We start from the raw sequence: 20,849 nt of genomic DNA on the forward strand, positions 1-20,849 counted from the left end.
ATATTTTTTACTTTTTGCTATAATAAATATCCCCCAAAAACATATATAAAAAAAAAGAATTTTCCTCAGTTTAGGCCGATACGTATACTTCTACCTATTTTTGGTAAAAAAAAAATAAATTGCAATAATCGTTTATCGGTTGGTTTGCGCAAAATTTATAGCGTTTACAAAATAGGGGATAGTTTTATTGCATTTTTATTATTTTTACTACTAATGGCGGCGATCAGCGTTTTTTTTCGTGACTGCGACATTATGGCGGACACATCGGACAAATTTGACACATTTTTGGGACCATTGCCATTGTCACAGCAAAAAATGCATTTAAATTGCATTGTTTATTGTGAAAATGACAGTTGCAGTTTGGGAGTTAACCACAGGGGGCGCTGTAGGATTTAGTGTTCACCTAGTGTGCGTTTACAACTGTAGGGGGGGTGTGGCTGTAGGACTGACGTCATCGATCGAGTCTCCCTATAAAAGGGATGACTCGATCGATACGCCGCCACAGTGAAGCACGGGGAAGCCATGTTTACATACAGCTCTCCCCGTTCTTCAGCTCCGGGGAGCGGCTATAAACAAATAGCCGCGCCGTCGTCCCGGATCGCTCCCTGAGGGAATCCGACTGCCGCATGTAGCGGGGGGGGGGGGGGTCCGTATCGGCCGGTACGCCAATGTGCCTGTACGTGGCATTCTGCCGACGTAAATGTACATGCGGCAGTCGGGAAGCGGTTAATATATCGTTACACTAATGCTGGCCATATGGAAAATGCAGACATTTCATTCGTTTTTTGGCCAGTTATTGGGCACAAATCAGTAGGGGATTTTTGAGCCCAAAAAAAACAAACAAAAGACAAGTTTGGAAATTTTCTGCCGAACGAATGATAAATTGAAAGGTTAATGTTTTTCCCGTCCAAACTGTTTGCGCTAGGTATATGTGAAAAAAATTGATTTATGTCTGCTGAACAATTTATCGGTCATTGCACGATGGCGCCATCGTTTGCTCTCATGGACGGATGTTTGATTTTTCGTATAGTGGCTTTCTTGTAACATGCCGAGTCTTGTGGCTGATCTGGCACACCCACTTTCAGACATGCTAATCAGTAAAGAACCTAAAACTGCCAACAATTTCTGAACAGGACCTGCTACAGTTCATACTTATGCCAATAATATTAAAAAGATAAATTCACTTTTTTTAAATAAAAAATAAAAAAGGAAAAAGGCAGGAAGAAACGCACATTTCTTTGCAGGGAAAAAAAAGTGCATTTAATATTTTCTTCCAAAAAGGAGTCAGCAGAGCATTACACCCGAGATTGCGGGTGCAATCTCAGGCTCCTGCAGACACTCAGCATTGCGGTTTGCCTGTAGGGGCAGACAGTTACCCGAGAGCAGGAATATAAATGGACTATGCAAATGTTCACGAGCACCCTCACAGCTCATTGAGAACTACAAGCTTGATGGTACCAGTAGGCGTTCACTCCCAGGAAACTCTGAATGACAGGGTTGGGGCGTTAGGTTAACCCTTGAAGAATAAGGCTAGGACTCAGGATTTGGAATAGGAACCTCCCAAGAGGTCAGAAGGCAGGTTCCCAGAGGTCATTGATCACGAGGCGTGGCTGACACACCCCCAAAGTGTACCACCTACCCCAACCAAGTCGGGGAATGAAAAGGCGGGGAAAGCGCTTGGCACGAGCCGTTTTTCAAATTGTGACAGCAGGTGCAGGGAAAGGATCCCCCGCCCGCTGTCACGGAGGAGGTTGGGGTGTGTTGACAGGCTGCAGATGCTGGAACATGTTACACCCAAAATATTTTTTCAATAAAACAGATGCAACATGTTCCAAAAAGGTGAACTTATATTTTGAAGAGTAAGTCTTACTATTTTTAATTGTACCTACAGGCAAGTCTTTAATAAGGCTTACCTGTAGGTACTGTGAATATCTCTAAAACTTTCAGTTTAGGAGATATTCAGAGTTCATGCAGCCGATGACACCCATGCTGTTAAAGGCAGCTCCAGGAGTGATGTCATAGCGCTCCAGCCACTCGCAGCAACAGAGCCCACGAACTCGGAAGAAACTCCTGGGAATATGTCAGCCGTCTAGGCTATTTGCAGGCACCGCTGGGGGGGAGGGATTTCATTCTAAAGGCAAGTATTTCATAATGAGAGCTAGTATGCGATGCACACAAGCTCCCTACAGGGCTGTCTTAAAGCATGGGCACTGCCCAGGGGCCCAAGGTGCATCAGGGGGCCCCATGATAATCTTGAATTACATCATACTTGCCAACTGTCCAGGACAGAAACGCTTTTTACCAAGTTGTCCCAGGATGGCCGGGATAATACTATACTATAACACACACTAATATATATATATATATATATATATATATATATATATATATATATATATATATATATATATATATATATATATATTTATTATATATAAAAATTAACTATTCATACTTTAATTCTTGAGAGTAGGTGCGTAAATTGGGGCAGGCTGGTAGGGGTCCCAGTGCATTACTTGCCCAGGGGCCCATGATGCTATTTACCCCTTAAGGACCGCCTCCTGCACATATACATCGGCAGAATGGCACAAGCACATACAGGTACGTCCTCTTTAAGTGCCCAGCCGTGGGTCGCAAGCGCGCGCCCGTGACCCGGTCCGAAGCTCCATGACCCGGAGCTGAAGAACGGGGAGAGCTGTGTGTAAACACAGCTTCCCCGTTCTTCACTGTGGCGCCGTCATTGATCGTGTGTTCCCTTATATAGGGAAACACAATCAATGACTTCACACCTACAGCCCCACCCCCCTACAGTTAGAAACACATATGAGGTCACATATAACCCTTTCAGCGCCCCCTTGTGGTTAACTCCCAAACTGCAATTGTCATTTTCACAGTAAACAATGCATTTTTATAGCATTTTTTTGCTGTGAAAATGACAATGGTCCCAGAAATGTGTCAAAATTGTCCGAAGTGTCCGCCGTAATGTCGCAGTCACCAAAAAAAAAAAAAAAAAAAAAAAAAAAACTGATCGCCGCCATTAGTAGTAAAAAAAAAAATTAATAAAAATGCAATAAAACTATGCCCTATTTTGTAGACGCTATAAATTTTGCGCAAACCAACCGCTAAACGCTTATTGCAATTTTTTTAACCAAAAATAGGTAGAAGAATACGGATCTGCCTAAACTGAGGAAAACTTTTTTTTATATACATTTTTGGGGGATATTTATTATAGCAAAAAGTAAAACAATATTGCATTTTTTTTCAAAATTGTCGCTCTATTTTTGTTTATAGCGCAGAGGTGCTCAAATATCACCAAAAGAAAGCTCTATTTGTGGGAAAAAAAAGGACGACAATTTTGTTTGGGAGCCACGTCGCACGACCGCGCAATTGTCAGTTAAAGCGACGCAGTGCCGAATCGCAAAAACTGGCCGGGTCCTTTAGCTGCCTAAAGGTCCGGGTCTTAAGTGGTTAAGACGTCCCTGGCTCCCTCTGCTTTTGTCTTAGGCCCCGTACACACGAGAGGATCGATCCGCTGTAATTGATCCGCGGATCGGTTTCAGCGGATAGATCCGCTGGTGTGTACGATCCAGCGGATATTTATCCGCGGATATATTTCGGGCCGACCGATTTCCAGCGGATAAAAATTTCCTAACATGCTAAGAAATCTATCCGCTGGAATCGGCTCCAGCGGATCGATCCGGTGGTCTGTACAGACTCACCGGATCGATCCGTCCGAACCCATCCCTCGCATGCGTCGTAATGATTCGACGCATGCGTGGAATTCCTTATATCACCACGTCGCCGCGGCGACGCGTCACGGCGGACGGAATTCCGCGGGGATTTTGATCTCCTGGTTAGTACAACCAGGAGATCAAAATCCACCAGAGGATCCTCTCGTGTGTACTAGGCATTACAGGGGTTACAACTTCTTTAAGTGGATATAACCTGAATTGTGGAGGTTTGCCAATGATTTAGTCTAAACTGAAGCAGGTCTCCTTGAAGTACCCCAAAAACCAAATAGTCTATAGTCTAGAATTCTGGACATATCAAGAATTGAACTGTTAGCTTTTATTTGGTGTATATTAATACAGTAGTGTAGAAAATAAAAAAATGACATTCTTTTTAGTCAGTTATTGTCCATCACGAGTGTTCAGTCATATGGAGTGGATACGCTGGGCGCCCCCATGAGATCCATCGGTAGTATGGACCTCCCTAGAGGCCTCTGCAGAGCCCCTGTCACTCCAGCGTACAGAAAAATCACAATTCAGCAACTTTATGAACGACCCATTGTTGGCATCACCACAGCAGGGCTGGTTACTGTAGCATCTTCTTCCTTCCACTGTGAGGTGACAGTTTTAAGTTGGGTGTAGAAAAGAATCCCCTAAAGAGAGAAAGAAATGTGATACAATCCGCAGCTAAAACAAATAAAAGTACCCCCAACATGTGCCAGGCCCTCTGAGCTTACCTGCTTCCCATAGAAATTGGTGTCACCCCTGAACGAAGCTCGAGATCCGGTGAAAGAGAACATTGGCAAAGGCACAGGGATAGGGACATTGACACCCACCTATGAGAATTACATGTTATTAGCAATGACTATGACACAATATACTGCCTATTAATACAAACCTGTCAAGATTTCTAGGGGTAAAGACGATCTATCCAGCCCCTCTCAATGAGATCACAAGTAAGTATTGAACACGTCACCATTTCTCTAGAGAAATAGGTTTCTAAAGGTGCTACCAACCTGAAAGTTTCACGGCATGTCGATAACAATCCATACATACAAAGACACAAAAACAAATAATTTCTGAACTTAAAGTGGAGGTTCACCCGCACATGACACTATTTCCCCTTTAGATGGATGCTCGTTTTGTCTAGGGGAATCGGCTAGTTGTTTTAAAATATGATCCGTACTTACCGTTTACGAGATGCATCTTCTCCGCCGCTTCCGGGTATGGGCTGCGGGACTGGGCGTTCCTATTTTGATTGACAGTCTTCCGACGGTCGCATATATCGCGTCACGATTTTCTGAAAGAAGCCGAACGTCGGTGCGCAGGCCAGTGGCGGTTCGTCCATAGAGGGCGCTGGAGCGCCGCCCCCTCTGGCTCTCACCGCCACTGAGTGAAATAACATAGATTCATGCATTGCACGAATCTATGTTATTTTCGCCGCTGCCGCTGTTATTCAGATGGTCGGCGCTCAATGTCCGGCCATCTGAATAACGCCAGCTGGTTGGCTGTAGGGAAATGTCTATCAAAGCCAACGGCTCTGATAGGCTTTCCCAGTACAGCCCTCGGGTCCCGGAAGCTTATTCTCGGAGCGCACAGACTGTACGCCCCTTGAATAAGATGACAGGCGTCTCAGCCAATCACGTTGGCCGGTTCTGGCTACCTGTAACCTGATTGGCTGAGACGCCTGTCAGTCATCGAGGGCGGGAGAAGACATCGTGGGACGTGGATGCCTGACTCCAGTAAAGGTAAGTGGCGGGGGGGGGGGGAGAACGCAATTTACAGGGCACAGCGGCGACCATTAAAGGGCACAGTGGCTGCGTTTAATGGCATGGCACAGTGGTGACAATGTATGGCACAGGGGCTGCGTTGCATGGCACAGTGGGGACAATGTATGGCACAGGGGCTGCGTTTAATGGCATGGCACAGTGGTGACAATGTATGGCACAGTGACTGCGTTTAATGGCATGGCACAGTGGTGACAATGTATGGCACAGTGGCTGCGTTTAATGGCATGGCACAGTGGTGACAATGTATGGCACAGTGGCTGCGTTGCATGGCACAGTGGTGACAATGGATGGCACAGTGACTGCGTTTAATGGCATGGCACAGTGGTGCGAATTGATGGCACAGTGGCTGCATTTGATGGCATGTAACAGTGGCTGCGTTTGGGCACAGTGAGACTGCAATTTTTTTTTTTCCTTTGCGCCCCCCCCAAAAATTTTGAGCACCAGCCGCCACTGGCGCAGGCGCAGTATAGAGCCGCACAGACGTTCGGCTTCTTTCGGCTACTAGTGACGCGATGGATGCGACCGTCGGAAGCCTCTCGGAAGACTGTCAATCAAGAAGGAATGCCCGCTCCCGAAGACCCATACCCGGAAGCGACGGAGGAGATGCATCTCGTAAACGGTAAGTACGGCTCATATTTTAAAACAACTAGCCGATTCCCCTAGACAAAACAAGCAGGAATCTAAGGGGAAAAGAGAAAAAAAATACATATTTGGGTGAACTCCCGCTTTAAGTTATGTGTAAAAAAATGGAATGACACAGGGGAAAAGTATTGACCACATGAAGAAACAGAGGTGAAAAAGGGCATGGAAAGCCAAAACACCAGCTGAAATCTATCAGTAATTAGAAAGCAATCCTGCCCCTTGTCAGTGCAAACTAATATCAGCTGGTTCAAAGGTGTCTCATTACCAAGGTGTCACACAAAAAACATCTCATGATGAGCAAAAGCAAAAAGCTCTCTCAAATCTTATGCCTTGTACACACGATCGGAATTTCCGATGAAAAAAGTCAGCCGGAATTTTTTCATCGGATATTCTGACCGTGTGTGCGCCCCAACTGATTTTTCCATCAGAAATTCCGACGGACTTAGAAAGAGAACACGTCTCTCCCCCCCCCCCATGGAAAAAAATTATATCGCAAATTCCAATCGTCTGTATGGAGCCACGGACGGAGAAAAAAAACACGCATGCTCAGAATCAAGTCGACGTATGCTCGGAAGTATTGAACTTAATTTTTCTCGGCTCGTCATAAGTGTTGTACGTCACCGCGTTTTGGACAGTCAGAATTTGGCGTGACAGTGTTTATGCAAGACAGCTTGAACGGAATTCAGTCAGAAAAATCTGGTCGGAGTTTATCCCGATGGAAATTCCGATCATGTGTACAGGGCATTGTTGCAAAACATACTGATGCATTGGTTACAGAAGGATTTCTAAGCTTCCGATTATTCCAGTGAGCATTGTTGGGGCCATAATCCAGAAGTGGAAAGCACATTATTTCGCCATAAACTGGCCACGACCGGGTGCTCCTCAAGATTTCTGACAGAGGAACGAAAAGCATAATAAGAAGAGTTTTCCAAGAGCCAAGGATCATTTGTGGAGAGCTTTAGAAAGACCTGGAATTAGCAGGTACAATTGTTTCAAAGAAAATAATAAGTAATGCACTCACCTGCCATGACCTGTATGCACGCTCACTGTGCAAGACTCCATTGCTGAAGAAAAAGCATGTTGAAGCTTGTTTAAAAGTTTGGGAGAATATAGTCTGGTAGGGGGGTGCAACAGATTAAAAAAACTCACAGTTCGAATCAGAGTCACAGATCGGATCATCACCATATATAGTCCCCACTGTAATATCTACATCTCCCCCGTCAAACGCGCGCCGCTCTGGGGAGCGCAAATAGGCCGCCGCCGGGGTGTACCAAGATGGCCGCCACTCCGAAGCTAGGCCAAAGCCGCGGCCTTTCCTATGGCCGCAGACCGTGTGGTGTGCCGAACATGGTGACCCGTTTGGATTACAGATCAATGACGATCCGTTGCACCCTTATAGTCTGGTCAGATGAGACCAAAATTTAACTCTTTGGATGCCATAATACACACCATGTTTGGAGGTCAATTGGCACTGCACATCACCCCAAACACACCCCCAAAACCAACAGTGAAGTTACGGAGGTGGGAACATCAAAACGTATTTGTCTTTGTACGTATAGATTGTTACCAGCATGTCAATAGCACCTTTAGAAATATATTTACAAAGGAAAATGGTGACGTGTTCAATACTTATTTTACCCGCTGCATATGCAACCAACATTAAGGTCCAACAATGGCACCCCACTCATCCAAGGCTTGTACGTACCTGGCCCACATCTACAAGGTGAGTGTATTTCCGTGCTGTGGCTCCATTTGTAGTAAAGATGGCTGTGCCATTTCCATAGGGATTTTTATTTACAACATTAATTGCGTCATCCAAGGTTTCTGCTTCTAAAACAACCAGAACCGGCCCAAAGATCTCTTCCTTGTAGCAGGTCATGTCTGGCTGCAAAAAGCATGAGGGAACCAAAAATCAGACTTTTTATTTCCTCTCAACAACAACCAAACATCTAAACATTACCCCTAACATGTGTCCTGCCCTTGGTAAAACATTGCACCTTATATGTACTGTATGACTGGTAGCCTGGAATCCATAAAGCATCCAATCCCTACAATGCAAACTTTCACTGTCTTTCTGCAAACCTCCAGAACATCTATATACAGTATAGGGAACACTGCTGTATTGTGATATATTACCTTCCACCAACTGCAATAGAAAATGCTTTGAATGGTTGGTATTTTTGACCTTCGCACCAGATCAAGCCAAGAGAAGGAACCTGGCCCTGGTTTAGCCCAATTTATTCCCCCAGCTATTCTACAACACATTAACTTGATATTTCTTTATAGAAATCTCTTCATTAGATGACCTAATTAATTACTGTATTTATCGGCGTATACGCGCACTATTTTGCCCTGAAAATCAGGGCAAAAACGTGGGTGCGCGATATACGCCGATACCCGCTTTCCCGCCACGAGTTTGAATACTGCGCCGGCATATACCGAGTGCAGTACACTCGTGAATCTTCGGGCAGTCTCAGCGCCTCTCGCACTGACGTCCTGAGCGTACAGGACGTCAGTGCGACAGTTGCCGAGCCTGCCCGAAGATTCACGAGTGTACTGCGCTCGGTATATGCCGGCGCAGTATTCAAACTCGTGGCGGGAAACGAGCGGGGAGGACGCGACGACGCCGCAGAAGGAGGCCGGACCCGCCGAAGAGGACACCCGACCCGCCGAAGAGGACACCCGAAGCCGCAGAAGGACGCCGGACCCGACGAGGCCGCCGATGGACACCGCGCAAGACACCAAAACTGTAAGTACAAAAAAACGTTTTTTTCCACAGGATTGGGGGCCACTTTAGGGGTGCGCGGTATACGCGGGAGCGCGTTATACCGCGATAAATACGGTACATTATTTCAATCAACTTAATTTCTCAAAATACTTGTCATCAAATAGCTGCCATGAAGCTATGATTATGACATTTCATGTTACATAATCTTATCCTACAATCCACTAGGTTATCCATTTTCATTAATAAGAGTTACTTTCCTGAATGATTGCACCTTTTTCTACTATACTATTGTACATGTTCTGTTAATGGAATATCTATTTCTATTATATTATTGTACATTCTCTGTTAACCACTTGCCACACAAGTTTTTACGTCGACAGAATGGCATGGCTGCGCAAATGGGCGTATATATACACATCCCCTTTAATTTTCCACCGTGTGGTGGCGGAATTGATGTCTGCCGGTGTCCCGTGATCGGGTCACAGAGCTGAAGAACGGGGAGATATCAGTGTAAACACAACATCTCCCTGTTCTTCCTAGTGACAGGACACTGATCGTCTGTTCCCTCTCATCGGGAACAGAGATCAGTGACATGTCACTTGTAGCCATGTCCCCCAACAGTTAGAATCACTTCCTAGGACACACAACCCCCTTCAGCGCCCCCTACAGGTTAACCCTTCACTGCCAGTGTAATTTTTACAGTAATCAATGCATTTTTATAGCTGTAAAAATGACAATGGTACCAAAATGGTGTCAAAAGTGTCTGACGGGTCCGCCATAATGTCGCAGTCACGATATATATATATATATATATATATATATATAAAATTATTATTATTTTTTATATAAAAATGCCATAAAACGATCCCCTATTTTGTAGAAGCTATAACTTTTGCGCAAACCAATCAATAAAACTCTTAGTGCTAATTTTTTTTTTAACTAAAAAATATGTAGAAGAATACGTATCAGCCTAAAAACGGAGAAAAAAAATATGTTTTAATATATTTTTTGGGGGATATTATAGCAAAAAGTAAAAAATATTGCATTTTTATAGCACAAAAAATTAAAAACGCAGGAAGTGATCAAATACCACCGAAAGAAAGCTCTATTTGTAAAAAAAAAAAAAAAAAAAAAAAAAAAAAAAAAAAAGGAGGACGTCAAATTGTTTGGGAGCCACGTCGCACAAGCCTGCAATTTTCAGTTAAAGCAACGCAGTGCAGAATCGCAAACAGTTGCCTGGTCTTTGGCCAGCCAAATGGTCCGGGGCTGAAGTGATTAATGGAATTTTGTTGATAATTATAAAATATTTGAAACAGATATTACTTTCCTGCAATGCCCTGAGATATACATCACTCTTCTCATACACGTACCGTTACATTGGCCAGGATGGTCGGTCCTACAAAGTTGCCATCCTCATAGCCCTTTACTTTGACTTGTCTGCCATCCAGTAGCAAAGTGGCACCTTCCTTTACACCACTTTCTATCAGGCTGCACACTCTCTGCTTTGCTGCTTTACTAATCAGCGGCCCTAAATCGGCCCCAGGCTGGTCCCCTGCATGAAGAAGAAGAATACAATACATTAGAGAGGAAGCACAGGCTACAGTTGTAAAGTAGTACTAGATGTTATGCGGAGAACAAGAATGTATTCCTTGTAATCTACCATTACTGCGGTTTATTTGAAACGGATCTACTAAGCATCAAATATGGCTATGAGTCAATGGTTCATGTAAAATACAAACCGACACAAGAACTTCCAAGTGTGGATGGTCCACTTCAGTGATGCCAGGGACTAGCCAGGGCCGGTGCTAGACTATTTTGCACCATAGGCAAGACCAGCTACTTGCACCCCCACTATGATGAGGGGTAGGTGAGGCAGTATGGGCTGTGTGTAAAGCAGGAGGTCGGTGAGGCAGTATGGGGGGGGGGGGGGGGGTAGGTAGGTAGGCGAGGCAGTGGGAAGACATTTTTACAGGTACCAACAGCAGGATATTCAGCTCACCCAAGTCCTTCAGTCCCGCTGGTCAGCAGAGAACATCTGCATCCTGTGTTCCAGTTTCCTGCCTGCAGTGATGTCACTCCATGGCCAGGTAGGTCTGATGGTGGAAGTTTTGTCCTTGCCCTCCTCTGAAGGTTGCCTGGGGCGGAGCAAGCATGCAATTGGTCGCTAGAACCATCAATCATGTGCTTGCCCCACCCCCTGACTTTCAGAGAAGGAGGGGGGAGGATCGGGGGACCACACCACCGCTGCTGCTAAGCCTATATTCTCTGACAGATCTGACAGCTGAGTGGCCCGGCTCCATGTGGCAGCATGGACTAACTTTGCATGGTGCCCCCCCTTAACCCAACTCCAACCGGCCGTGCCCTAGGCCGCCTAGTGGTTAGACCCCCTCCCCAAATCTACAATCCTGTGATGGAGAGTATGGAAACCAGTGGCCATGCCTGCGCCCTAAGTTGCCCAGTTTGCCTGGTGGTAATGCCAGCCCTGGGCAGGACAAGGGGTGGGCAGGAGGAGAGGCTGCCCTGGGCATCGTGTGAGGTGGGGGAGTGCCACCAAGTGATTGTGTGTGTGGGGGGCGGGGGGGAGAGGGGATTTGTGTTGTGGCAGGGGGTAAGTATTGTCCTTGGAGGGGAAATTTGGGAGGGGGGGGGGGAGCCAAGCGTGGTGATTTAGGCTGGAGGAGGGGGATGGGGGAAAGATTTGTGCTAGGAATAGGAAAGATTTGGGGGGGGGGGGGATTTATGCTGGAAGGGGGGAGATGATGTGTACTAGGAGGGGAAGTTTTAGGGCTAGAAGATTTTGGCTAGAAAGATTGATATTTTTTGTGGGGGGGCAAAGATCTGTGCTGAGAGGGGGGGGGGGTTATGCTTAGGGGGTAAGCATGCAGATTAGTGCTCAGTGCTTTTGTTAGGGGATTTTTGCTGACACATAATGTTCATACATGGGGGGGGGGGGGCACAGTTTGGCATGTATGCCCTGGGCTCTGGATGACCTTGTCCCTGCTCTGGCACCATCAAGAACATACAACCAGACATTACTCTCCACTTACCAGCATTCACTCTCAACTTCTTTGACCTTTCCACCAGTTCTGGAAGCCATTTCTTTGCCTCCCCAACCAATACAGCGGTTGATAACGCCATACACCGCTGTCCCGCTGCACCAAAAGCCGCTCCTACTAACTGATTCAAGGTGTTCTCTTTGTTAGCATCTGGCATGATGACCCCGTGATTCTTGGCTCCCTGTAAAACACATCATTTAGCCATCAAAAAGTCTGTAGAGGTAGACAGGCCCTTGCCACGCCAATAGAACATATCATACCATGTTGGACTGGACTCGCTTTCCATGTTTTGAGCCGGTCTCATAAATGTATTCACCAGCCTGGTTGGAGCCCACAAAGCTGATTGCCCGAATTGCAGGATGTTCACAGATAAAATTCACAGCTGTAAAGATAGTGAGAAAAATTCAAACCGTAAAAGAATGGTACCGGTGTTCTGCCGAGCTGGTTCCTCCTATTGATATGGTTCCCTCTTGACTGCGCAGGCGCAATCAGAGCCGATGGTAATCTCCAAGCTTTAACAGCTGTTCGGCAGGTGTAGATGCGTTCGCTCCCGATGCTCAGTTATACACGCCGCTTTATTCTTCACGCCGCTCTAGGAAGGGGCGGATCAGATGTGATATTGAGCAGTAGTTTTTTGTTTGTTTGTTTGTACACGCCACTCTATACAGCACAGGTGTCAAACACAAGGCCCGCGGGAGGAATCCGGCCCTCCAGGTCATTTCATGTGGCCCTCGCACCTCTCCTGCAGCTGCATTAGAGCTCCAGCCCTCCTCTGGTCCTCCTCCAGACCCTTACTTTGTGCTTTCAAGCAATGCATGCAGCTTCTTCCCAGCAGCAGTATAAGGAAAGGGGGGTGCACTGCGATGTAAGGGAGAGTGGGGGGACACAACTTCTGATGGTGGGGTGACTCTTGACATCTAATGTAAGGGGAGGGGATGTGCTGGACATCTAATCTTACAGATACAACCGGCCCTATTGAGGGCAATCATAATGCAGATGTGGCCCACGATGAAATCGAGTTTGACACCCCTGCTATACAGCAAGGGGCAGCAAGTAAAAGCACTGCTCAATATCACATGAGGCTCTGCCCCTTTTTCCAGCTCTTGCTGCAACGTGTAGTATAGAGCGACGTGTCCTCCGCCCCTTGTGGCGTGCGAAGATCACATTAGTCTCCGCCCTGCTGCGCGTATAATCGGGAGAGAGCTCGTCTACAGCCGATGATCAGCTGTTAAAGCTCGGATATTTTCATGGCCTCCTACTGCGCAAGCACCACGCCTGGCTGCGCCTGTGCAGTCAAGGCTGGAGCCTACTCGGCAAGACTCCAGCAGGTTCTCTCATTCACTCTGCTTCATCACTTGGGAAAAAAAAAACTCAAAATCATATAAAGCAGGTTCTGTAGGACCCCAGCTCCAGTCATAAGCCTCATACACACGATTGGATTTCCATCGGACAAATCAATATAGTTTTGTGCGAAGGGCGTTGGCCGTGAAGTTGATATGCATACAGACGGCAAAACGTTATCAGCCAACAAATACGAAACTACGTGGTTTTTCAGCTCTTTAGCGCCACCTTTTGGGCAACTTCTGCTAATGTTGTGCTATGGTTAGCATTGCTTCTGAGCATTGCGTATTTATACTTTGGATTTTTTTTCCCCCCAATAGACTTTTGTACACACGATTGGATAATCCGACGGCACACATTTGTTGTCGGAAAAATTTGAAAGCATGCTATCCCACATTTGTTGTCGGAAAATCCAACAACAATTGTCCGATGGAGCGTACAAACGGTCGGATTTTCCCGACAAAACCCTTCCATCACACATTTGTTGTTGTCAGATAATTTGAAAGCATGCTATCCCACATTTGTTGTCGGAAAATCCAATAATTGACTAATGGAGCATACAAACGGTCGGATTTTCCGACAAAACCCTTCCATCACACATTTGTTGTCGGAAAATTTGAAAGCATGTTATCCCACATTTGTTGTCGGGAAAAAATCCAATATTTGTCCGATGGAGCGTACAAACTGTCAGATTTTCCAACAAAACCCTTCCATCACACATTTGTTGTCGGAAAATCCGATCGTGTGTACAAAACTTTACAAATCATCGCACAAGCAATCTCGCAGCTTCTCTTACCTGCATGCTGCCCATGAATAATGTTCAGTGTCCCATCGGGAGCTCCGGCGTCTTGTATCAAACGCGCAAGCAGCATTGTGGCACCAGGAACGCGCTCAGAAGGTTTCATAAGGTAGGTATTCCCACATACCATTCCCATCGGAAACATCCACAGAGGGATCATGGCAGGGAAATTAAAGGGTGCAATGCCAGCACAGACGCCCAGGGGGTTGCGGAAGGTGTAAGTGTCCATGTCCTTTGTAAGGGAAGGGAGTGTCTCGCCGAGCATCAGCGAGGTCACACTGCAGGCGTGCTCCACCACCTCTGTGAAAAAAGGACAAAGTTCACAATGTAACTACAGGAATTCCATTCTGACCTGTGGCATGTATGGCTCATCTCTACAGGGTCTCTTACGTAGTCCGCGAAATACGTCTCCCTCCGCATCAGCTAGAGTTTTCCCCTGCTCCAACGTGATCAGACGAGCCAGCTCTTTCTGAAAGGGAAAGTTTACAGAGAGTCACTCATGGGCTCATGGGCATCCGCTCCATAGGGCAAGGGGGGTTGTTTGCCCCCCCTGAAATTGCCTGGAATCGCCAGGGAGAGCCAGGAGCAGGGCCGAACTGGCCCTGGGGACGATTTAAGCGGTGACTGCAGCGCTCCCCTCCCCTCTAGTTGTCCCTTATTAAGAGTGCCTGTCTCTCTTCTGGAATCAAATTAATTTGTCCCTCATTCCGAAAGGTTCCTCTTTTAGACCTGAAATAAATATACTGTCAATATAGTGTAGTGTTTCAGTCAAGGGAAAGAGGTGCTGTGTAATGTAAAGGGGCCCAGTGATGCAGGGTGCTGTGTAATGTAAAGGGGTCCAGTGATGCAGGGTGCTGTGTAATGTAAAGGGGTCCAGTGATGCAGGGTGCTGTGTAATGTAAAGGGGTCCAGTGATGCAGGGTGCTGTGTAATGTAAAGGGGTCCAGTGATGCAGGGTGCTGTGTAATGTAAAGGGGTCCAGTGATGCAGGGTGCTGTGTAATGTAAAGGGGTCCAGTGATGCAGGGTGCTATGTAATGTAAAGGGGTCCAGTGATGCAGGGTGCTGTGTAATGTAAAGGGGCCCAGTGATGCAAGGTGCTGTGTAATGTAAAGGGGTCCAGTGATGCAGGGTGCTGTGTAATGTAAAGTGGTCCAGAGCTGTGAGGTGCTGTGTAATGTAAAGGGGTCCAGAGATGCAGGGTGCTGTGTAATGTAAAGGGGCCCAGTGATGCAAGGTGATGTGTAATGTAAAGGGGCCCAGTGATGCAGGGTGCTGTGTAATGTAAAGTGGTCCAGAGCTGTGAGGTGCTGTGTAATGTAAAGGGGTCCAGAGCTGTGAGGTGCTGTGTAATGTAAAGGGGTCCAGAGGTGTGAGGTGCTGTGTAATGTAAAGGGGTCCAGAGCTGTGAGGTGCTATGTAATGTAAAGGGGTCCAGTGATGCAGGGTGCTGTGTAATGTAAAGGGGCCCAGTGATGCAGGGTGCTGTGTAATGTAAAGGGGCCCAGTGATGCAGGGTGCTGTGTAATGTAAAGGGGTCCAGAGCTGTGGGGTGCTGTGTAATGTAAAGGGGTCCAGAGCTGTGAGTTGCTGTGTAATGTAAAGGGGTCCAGTGATGCAGGGTGCTGTGTAATGTAAAGGGGTCCAGAGCTGTGAGGTGCTGTGTAATGTAAAGGGGTCCAGAGGTGCAGTTGTGGAGAGGGGGTACACAGTAGTGACAAAGAGATATTGAAAGATGCAGGGGACACAGAGGGGTGTTTTTACATTTTAACGTGGGGGGGCACTTTTAACCCCCACTAGCGGTCGAAGAAAGGGTAAAATGCGACTGTATCGCCGCTGCCGAAGCGCCCCCCTCTGAAAAAATGCCAGCGGATGCCCATGCATGGGCTACAGAGAGACCCCCCCCCCCCCAGCATGGTTCAGCCTAGGGCTGGGCGATCTTTTCCCCCTAGAAAAAAAATATATATTATGATTCGATTTTTTTTTTGAAGGACTCCGCGCCGGTCCTGAGGAGCTGCGGGCAGGAGTTTTTAGGGGAGGCCGCGGCTTCGGCCTAGTCTGAAGCCATGGCCTCACCTAAAAACTCCTGCCCACAGCTCCTCAGGACCGGCGCGGTGTCAGCGCTGGTCCTGGGGGAGAAAAAAAAAATTAACAAATCGATTTATTGACAATATGAACCGATTTGACCTACCAACTCTATTTTTAAATGAAATCGATTTTTTTCCCAGCCCTGGCTGGTGCTCCTACCAGATTATCCTTGATGAGCTGCTGGTAGCGCAGGAAGACCTGTTGTCTGCTGAGGATGGAGGTTTCTGACCAATCAGGAAAAGCTTGTTCACATGATTTTACCGCGGCTTCCATTTCCTTCTGAGTGGCCTGGGGGACCCGTCCGATCACCTCATTGGTGGCCTAAAAATGGACAGAACATAAAAAACATTACTGTGATGAGGGAGTGGAATATGCGCCACGCAAAAGGTCGGTAGAAGTGATTTGCCAATGACAGAATAAAGAGATGAATTTCATCTCGGCTAATCCGATCGTGTGTACACAAGTCCATCCATGATGAATTGTCAGCAATGTTCATTTCCAGATCCTCTCTAGCAGTCTGGAGATGATGACGTGAACGGAGCGTTGGAGACATAAATGGCGATGTCAATGTGTGGACAGTTCTGACCTCAAGGACCCGCTGCCATCACATAAGGCCACACCCCCCCTGGAATCCTCCAACTAGGTTACCATGAAAGAACAGACAGAGCTTACCGGGTTATGAATATCAATCCAGTCCGATGTCTCCGAATCCACAAATTGCCCATTTATGAAGAGTTTTGTCCTAGGCTGAAACAAATACAATAGTTGGAAAATCATTTTTCTGGAAAAATACAGCTGAAGGTGAAAACTACATCATTAAAAAGGAACTGCAGTCCGCTCACATCATTTGTAATAAAAACATCTGTGCCATTCTGAAGCTTCCCTCCAACCACTTTGCATATTATTTTATATAGACTGTGATTCTGCACTATGCTGCAGAAATCTCCCTCCACTGAATCTGGCTAATGCCATTTTAGCTGTGGGCAGCTGAAGCTGCTGCCTGTTCACTGGATTTACGCAGAGGCACACCTCCAGCTCTGCAGCTCTCATTGGCCCTCTTATGACTCACCCCCTCCCTTCCTGGCAAACTCTCATGATAGAGCTGTGCATGATGTCATAAGCTCAGGGTAATGACCAGACAAGAAACAGGAAGTGGGCTGTATAAGGGATTTACTGGCAGAAATTTGTTTTTTACTATTTTAAGTTAAAACAACGAGGGCAGAGGATTTAATACATGGAAAGATGGGGAAAAAAAAATGACTGAAGGTTTGCTTTAAGTACTAAACTAAGAGGAGTTTTGTGGTACTGTACAATACTGCGCAGGGTTTGGAACAAAACTAAAGCAAGTTTGGAGTGATTATGTAGTATACTGTGGAAAAGGTAGGTACTGTACTGAGTAGTAGGTAGGCAGGGATTCTGTGTAATTTTAGAAGAGTTGTTGGGAGGTTAGCGGCTGTTCAGAATTCTATTTATCTATTTATCTATTTATTTTTCTATTATATTTTTAAATTGCACCCCCAAAAGAAGAGTCCATTGTATCAGAGTGATAAGACTCTAGAGTGGCCTGTTACCTACCACGGCAGAGGAGGAATAGTTGGCACGATGGATCTGAGCCGAAGCCTGAAAAACAAAAGATGTGCAATTTAACCCATACCTCAGGAAAGACAGGCGTACCTGTATTTACCACCATAAATGATTTTCTGGTTCCCCCATTTCTACCTAGAACTTCGCTTTCAGGTTTACAACTTTACTGCTCCTGGTTCCCCAGTCTACATCTCTAGACTCCCCAGTTCTCACATAGATGGCTTTCATCATCTTGGTAACCCGGTCTAGTCCCCCTGGTTGTGGTTCTCTCCTGCCATCTACAGTCTATAACTCTGGTTCCCCCAGTTCTGGTCTCCCACTTTATAGCTACAGTCCCCCCGCATCCAGTTCCCCCAGTAAATATATGTGGATACAGGCCCCCCCAGTATACAGTTCTGGTCCCCCAGGATCCAGTTGTTCCCGATATACGGCTCTGGTCCAACCGACTCTGCCTCCCCCGGTATACAGCTCTGGTCCACCCGACTCGGCTACCCCCCGGTATACAGCTATGGTCCACCCGACTGCTTCCCCCCCGTATACAGCTCTGGTCCACCCGACTGCTTCCCCCCGGTATACAGCTCTGGTCCACCCGACTGCTTCCCCCGGTATACAGCTCTGGTCCACCCGACTCGGCTTCCCCCGGTATACAGCTCTGGTCCACCCGACTCGGCTCCCCCCCCCCCCGGTATACAGCTCTGGTCCACCCGACTCGGCTCCCCCCCCCCCCCCCCCCCCCGGTATACAGCTCTGGTCCACCCGACTCGGCCCCCCCCCCCCCCGGTATACAGCTCTGGTCCACCCGACTCGGCTCCCCCCCCCCGGTATACAGCTCTGGTCCACCCGACTGCTCCCCCCCCCGGTATACAGCTCTGGTCCACCCAACTCTGCTTCTCCCCCCGTATACAACTCTGGTCCACCCGACTGCTTCCCCCCAGTATACAGCTCTGGTCCACCTGTTTCCCCCGGTATACAACTCTGGTCCACCCAACTCTGCTACCCCCGGTATAGAGCTCTGGTCCACCTGACTGTTTCCCCCCGGGGCGCCACTCCCCCAAGTATATAGTGCACTGGTCTTCCTGGCATCGCTCCCTAGGTATATAGCTCTGGCCTCCCAAAAATATAGGACTGCTTATCCTGGATCCACTCTCGCCACTATATAGCTCTGGTACCCCTGGTTCACTCCTTTCAATATATAGCTCTGGTATCTCTGTCTCTGCTCCCCTAGCATATAGTGCCCCCTGGTCCTAGTTGCCCCAGTATAGAGCTCAGGTTCCATTGTCTCTCTCTCTCTCTGTGTACAACTATGTTTTTATAATATATAAATGGATATGCCCTCCCCGAGTATATAGCCCTTGTCTTTCTAGCTCCAATTCCCCATTGTACCAGTTGTTCCAATATATATATATATCTCACCCCCCCAGGTTCCTGTTCTCCCCACTACATAGCTCTGCCCACCCCCCCACCCAGTTCCACTCTCCTAGTATAGAACACCATTCCCCTTGGTATATAGCTTTGGCCCTCTAGATCCAGTTCCCCTAGCAATATATATAGCTTTGGTCCCCATCGCCCAAGAATACTCCAGTATATACCTCTCACCCCTGGCTCCACCCCTAAAGTATATCTATCTCCAATCTCCCCCCAGTATATATATCTCCACTCTCCCCCCAGTATATATATCTCCACTCTCCCCCCTGTATATATATCTCCACTCTCCCCCCAGTATATATATCTCCACTCTCCCCCCAGTATATATATCTCCACTCTCCCCCCAGTATATATATCTCCACTCTCCCCCCTGTATATATATCTCCACTCTCCCCCCAGTATATATATATCTCCACTCTCCCCCCAGTATATATATCTCCACTCTCCCCCCAGTATATATATCTCCACTCTCCCCCCAGTATATATATCTCCACTCTCCCCTTCTGGCTGCGCTCCCCCCAGTATATATATCTCCACTCTCCCCTTCTGGCTCCGCTCCCCCCAGTATATATATCTCCACTCTCCCCCCTGTATATATATATCTCCACTCTCCCCCCAGTATATATATCTCCACTCTCCCCCCAGTATATATATCTCCACTCTCCCCCCAGTATATATATCTCCACTCTCCCCCCAGTATATATATCTCCACTCCCCCCAGTATATATATCTCCACTCTCCCCCCTGGCTCCGCTCCCCCCAGTATATATATCTCCACTCTCCCCCCAGTATATATATCTCCACTCTCCCCCCTGGCTCCGCTCCCCCCAGTATATATATCTCCACTCTCCCCCCAGTATATATCTCCACTCTCCCCCCTGGCTCCTCTCCCCCCAGTATATATATCTCCACTCTCCCCTTCTGGCTCCGCTCCCCCCAGTATATATATCTCCACTCTCCCCTTCTGGCTCCGCTCCCCCCAGTATATATATCTCCACTCTCCCCCCTGGCTCCTCTCCCCCCAGTATATATATCTCCACTCTCCCCTTCTGGCTCCGCTCCCCCCAGTATATATATCTCCACTCTCCCCCCTGGCTCCTCTCCCCCCAGTATATATATCTCCACTCTCCCCTTCTGGCTCCGCTCCCCCCAGTATATATCTCCACTCTCCCCCCTGGCTCCGCTCCCCCCAGTATATATATCTCCACTCTCCCCTTCTGGCTCCGCTCCCCCAGTACATATATCTCCGATCTCCCCCCTGGCTCCGCTCCCCCCAGTATATATCTCCACTCTCCCCCGGCTCCACTCCTCCAGTATATATATCTCCACTCCCCCCTTCTGGCTCCGCTCCTCCAGTACATATATCTCCACTCTCCCTTTCTGGCTCCGCTCCCCCAGTACATATATCTCCGATCTCCCCCCCTTTCCCTTGGCTCGGCTCCGGTCCACAGTCCCGAATCTCACCCGCACGATTCTCCCCAGCCTCATCATTTCGTTAACGCTCCGCTGACAGTGTCCGGGCCCCGCCTCCGGCTTCCTTTTGGCTGCGGCAGACACGGCCTCCTTTCTCAGCCTTGTAATTGGTCAGTACAAATGACCTGGCTGTCAAGGACTAACCCTTTAACCCCTCCCAAAGAAGGCGGAGACTCCCTAGTTGGATCAAAGTTCA

The 20,849-nt window shown here is 47.5% G+C and overlaps 1 protein-coding gene across 1 annotated transcript; it reads right to left on the reverse strand.

Annotated features, from left to right (window-relative positions):
* Positions 1 to 4,048: 4,048 nt before the first annotated feature.
* Positions 4,049 to 20,789, reverse strand: ALDH6A1 (aldehyde dehydrogenase 6 family member A1). Its single transcript, XM_040333504.1, has 12 exons — positions 20,645 to 20,789; positions 17,747 to 17,791; positions 16,844 to 16,918; positions 16,331 to 16,492; positions 14,475 to 14,553; positions 14,082 to 14,384; positions 12,205 to 12,326; positions 11,936 to 12,125; positions 10,259 to 10,440; positions 7,866 to 8,045; positions 4,466 to 4,564; positions 4,049 to 4,381 (listed from the first exon to the last, which is right to left on the reverse strand). Exons 1-12 carry the CDS (start codon positions 20,669 to 20,671, stop codon positions 4,274 to 4,276), a joined length of 1,572 nt encoding a protein of 523 aa, XP_040189438.1. The 5' UTR covers positions 20,672 to 20,789; the 3' UTR covers positions 4,049 to 4,273.
* Positions 20,790 to 20,849: the final 60 nt, after the last annotated feature.

This window comes from Rana temporaria, chromosome 13 (genome assembly GCF_905171775.1).
Source record: "Rana temporaria chromosome 13, aRanTem1.1, whole genome shotgun sequence".
In the NCBI taxonomy this organism is placed as follows: domain Eukaryota; kingdom Metazoa; phylum Chordata; class Amphibia; order Anura; family Ranidae; genus Rana; species Rana temporaria.

What these genes read in the sequence shown, in the direction of transcription:
- ALDH6A1 (XM_040333504.1), bottom strand. Translation starts at nt 20,671, where the DNA reads ATGATGAGGCTGGGGAGAATCGTGCGG. An exon ending in AGCTCATCAAGGATAATCTG is followed by an intron (nt 14,554 to 16,330) that starts GTAGGAGCACCA and finishes TTTCCCTTTCAG; the next exon opens with AAAGAGCTGGCTCGTCTGAT. An exon ending in TATTCATGGGCAGCATGCAG is followed by an intron (nt 12,327 to 14,081) that starts GTAAGAGAAGCT and finishes CTATCTTTACAG; the next exon opens with CTGTGAATTTTATCTGTGAA.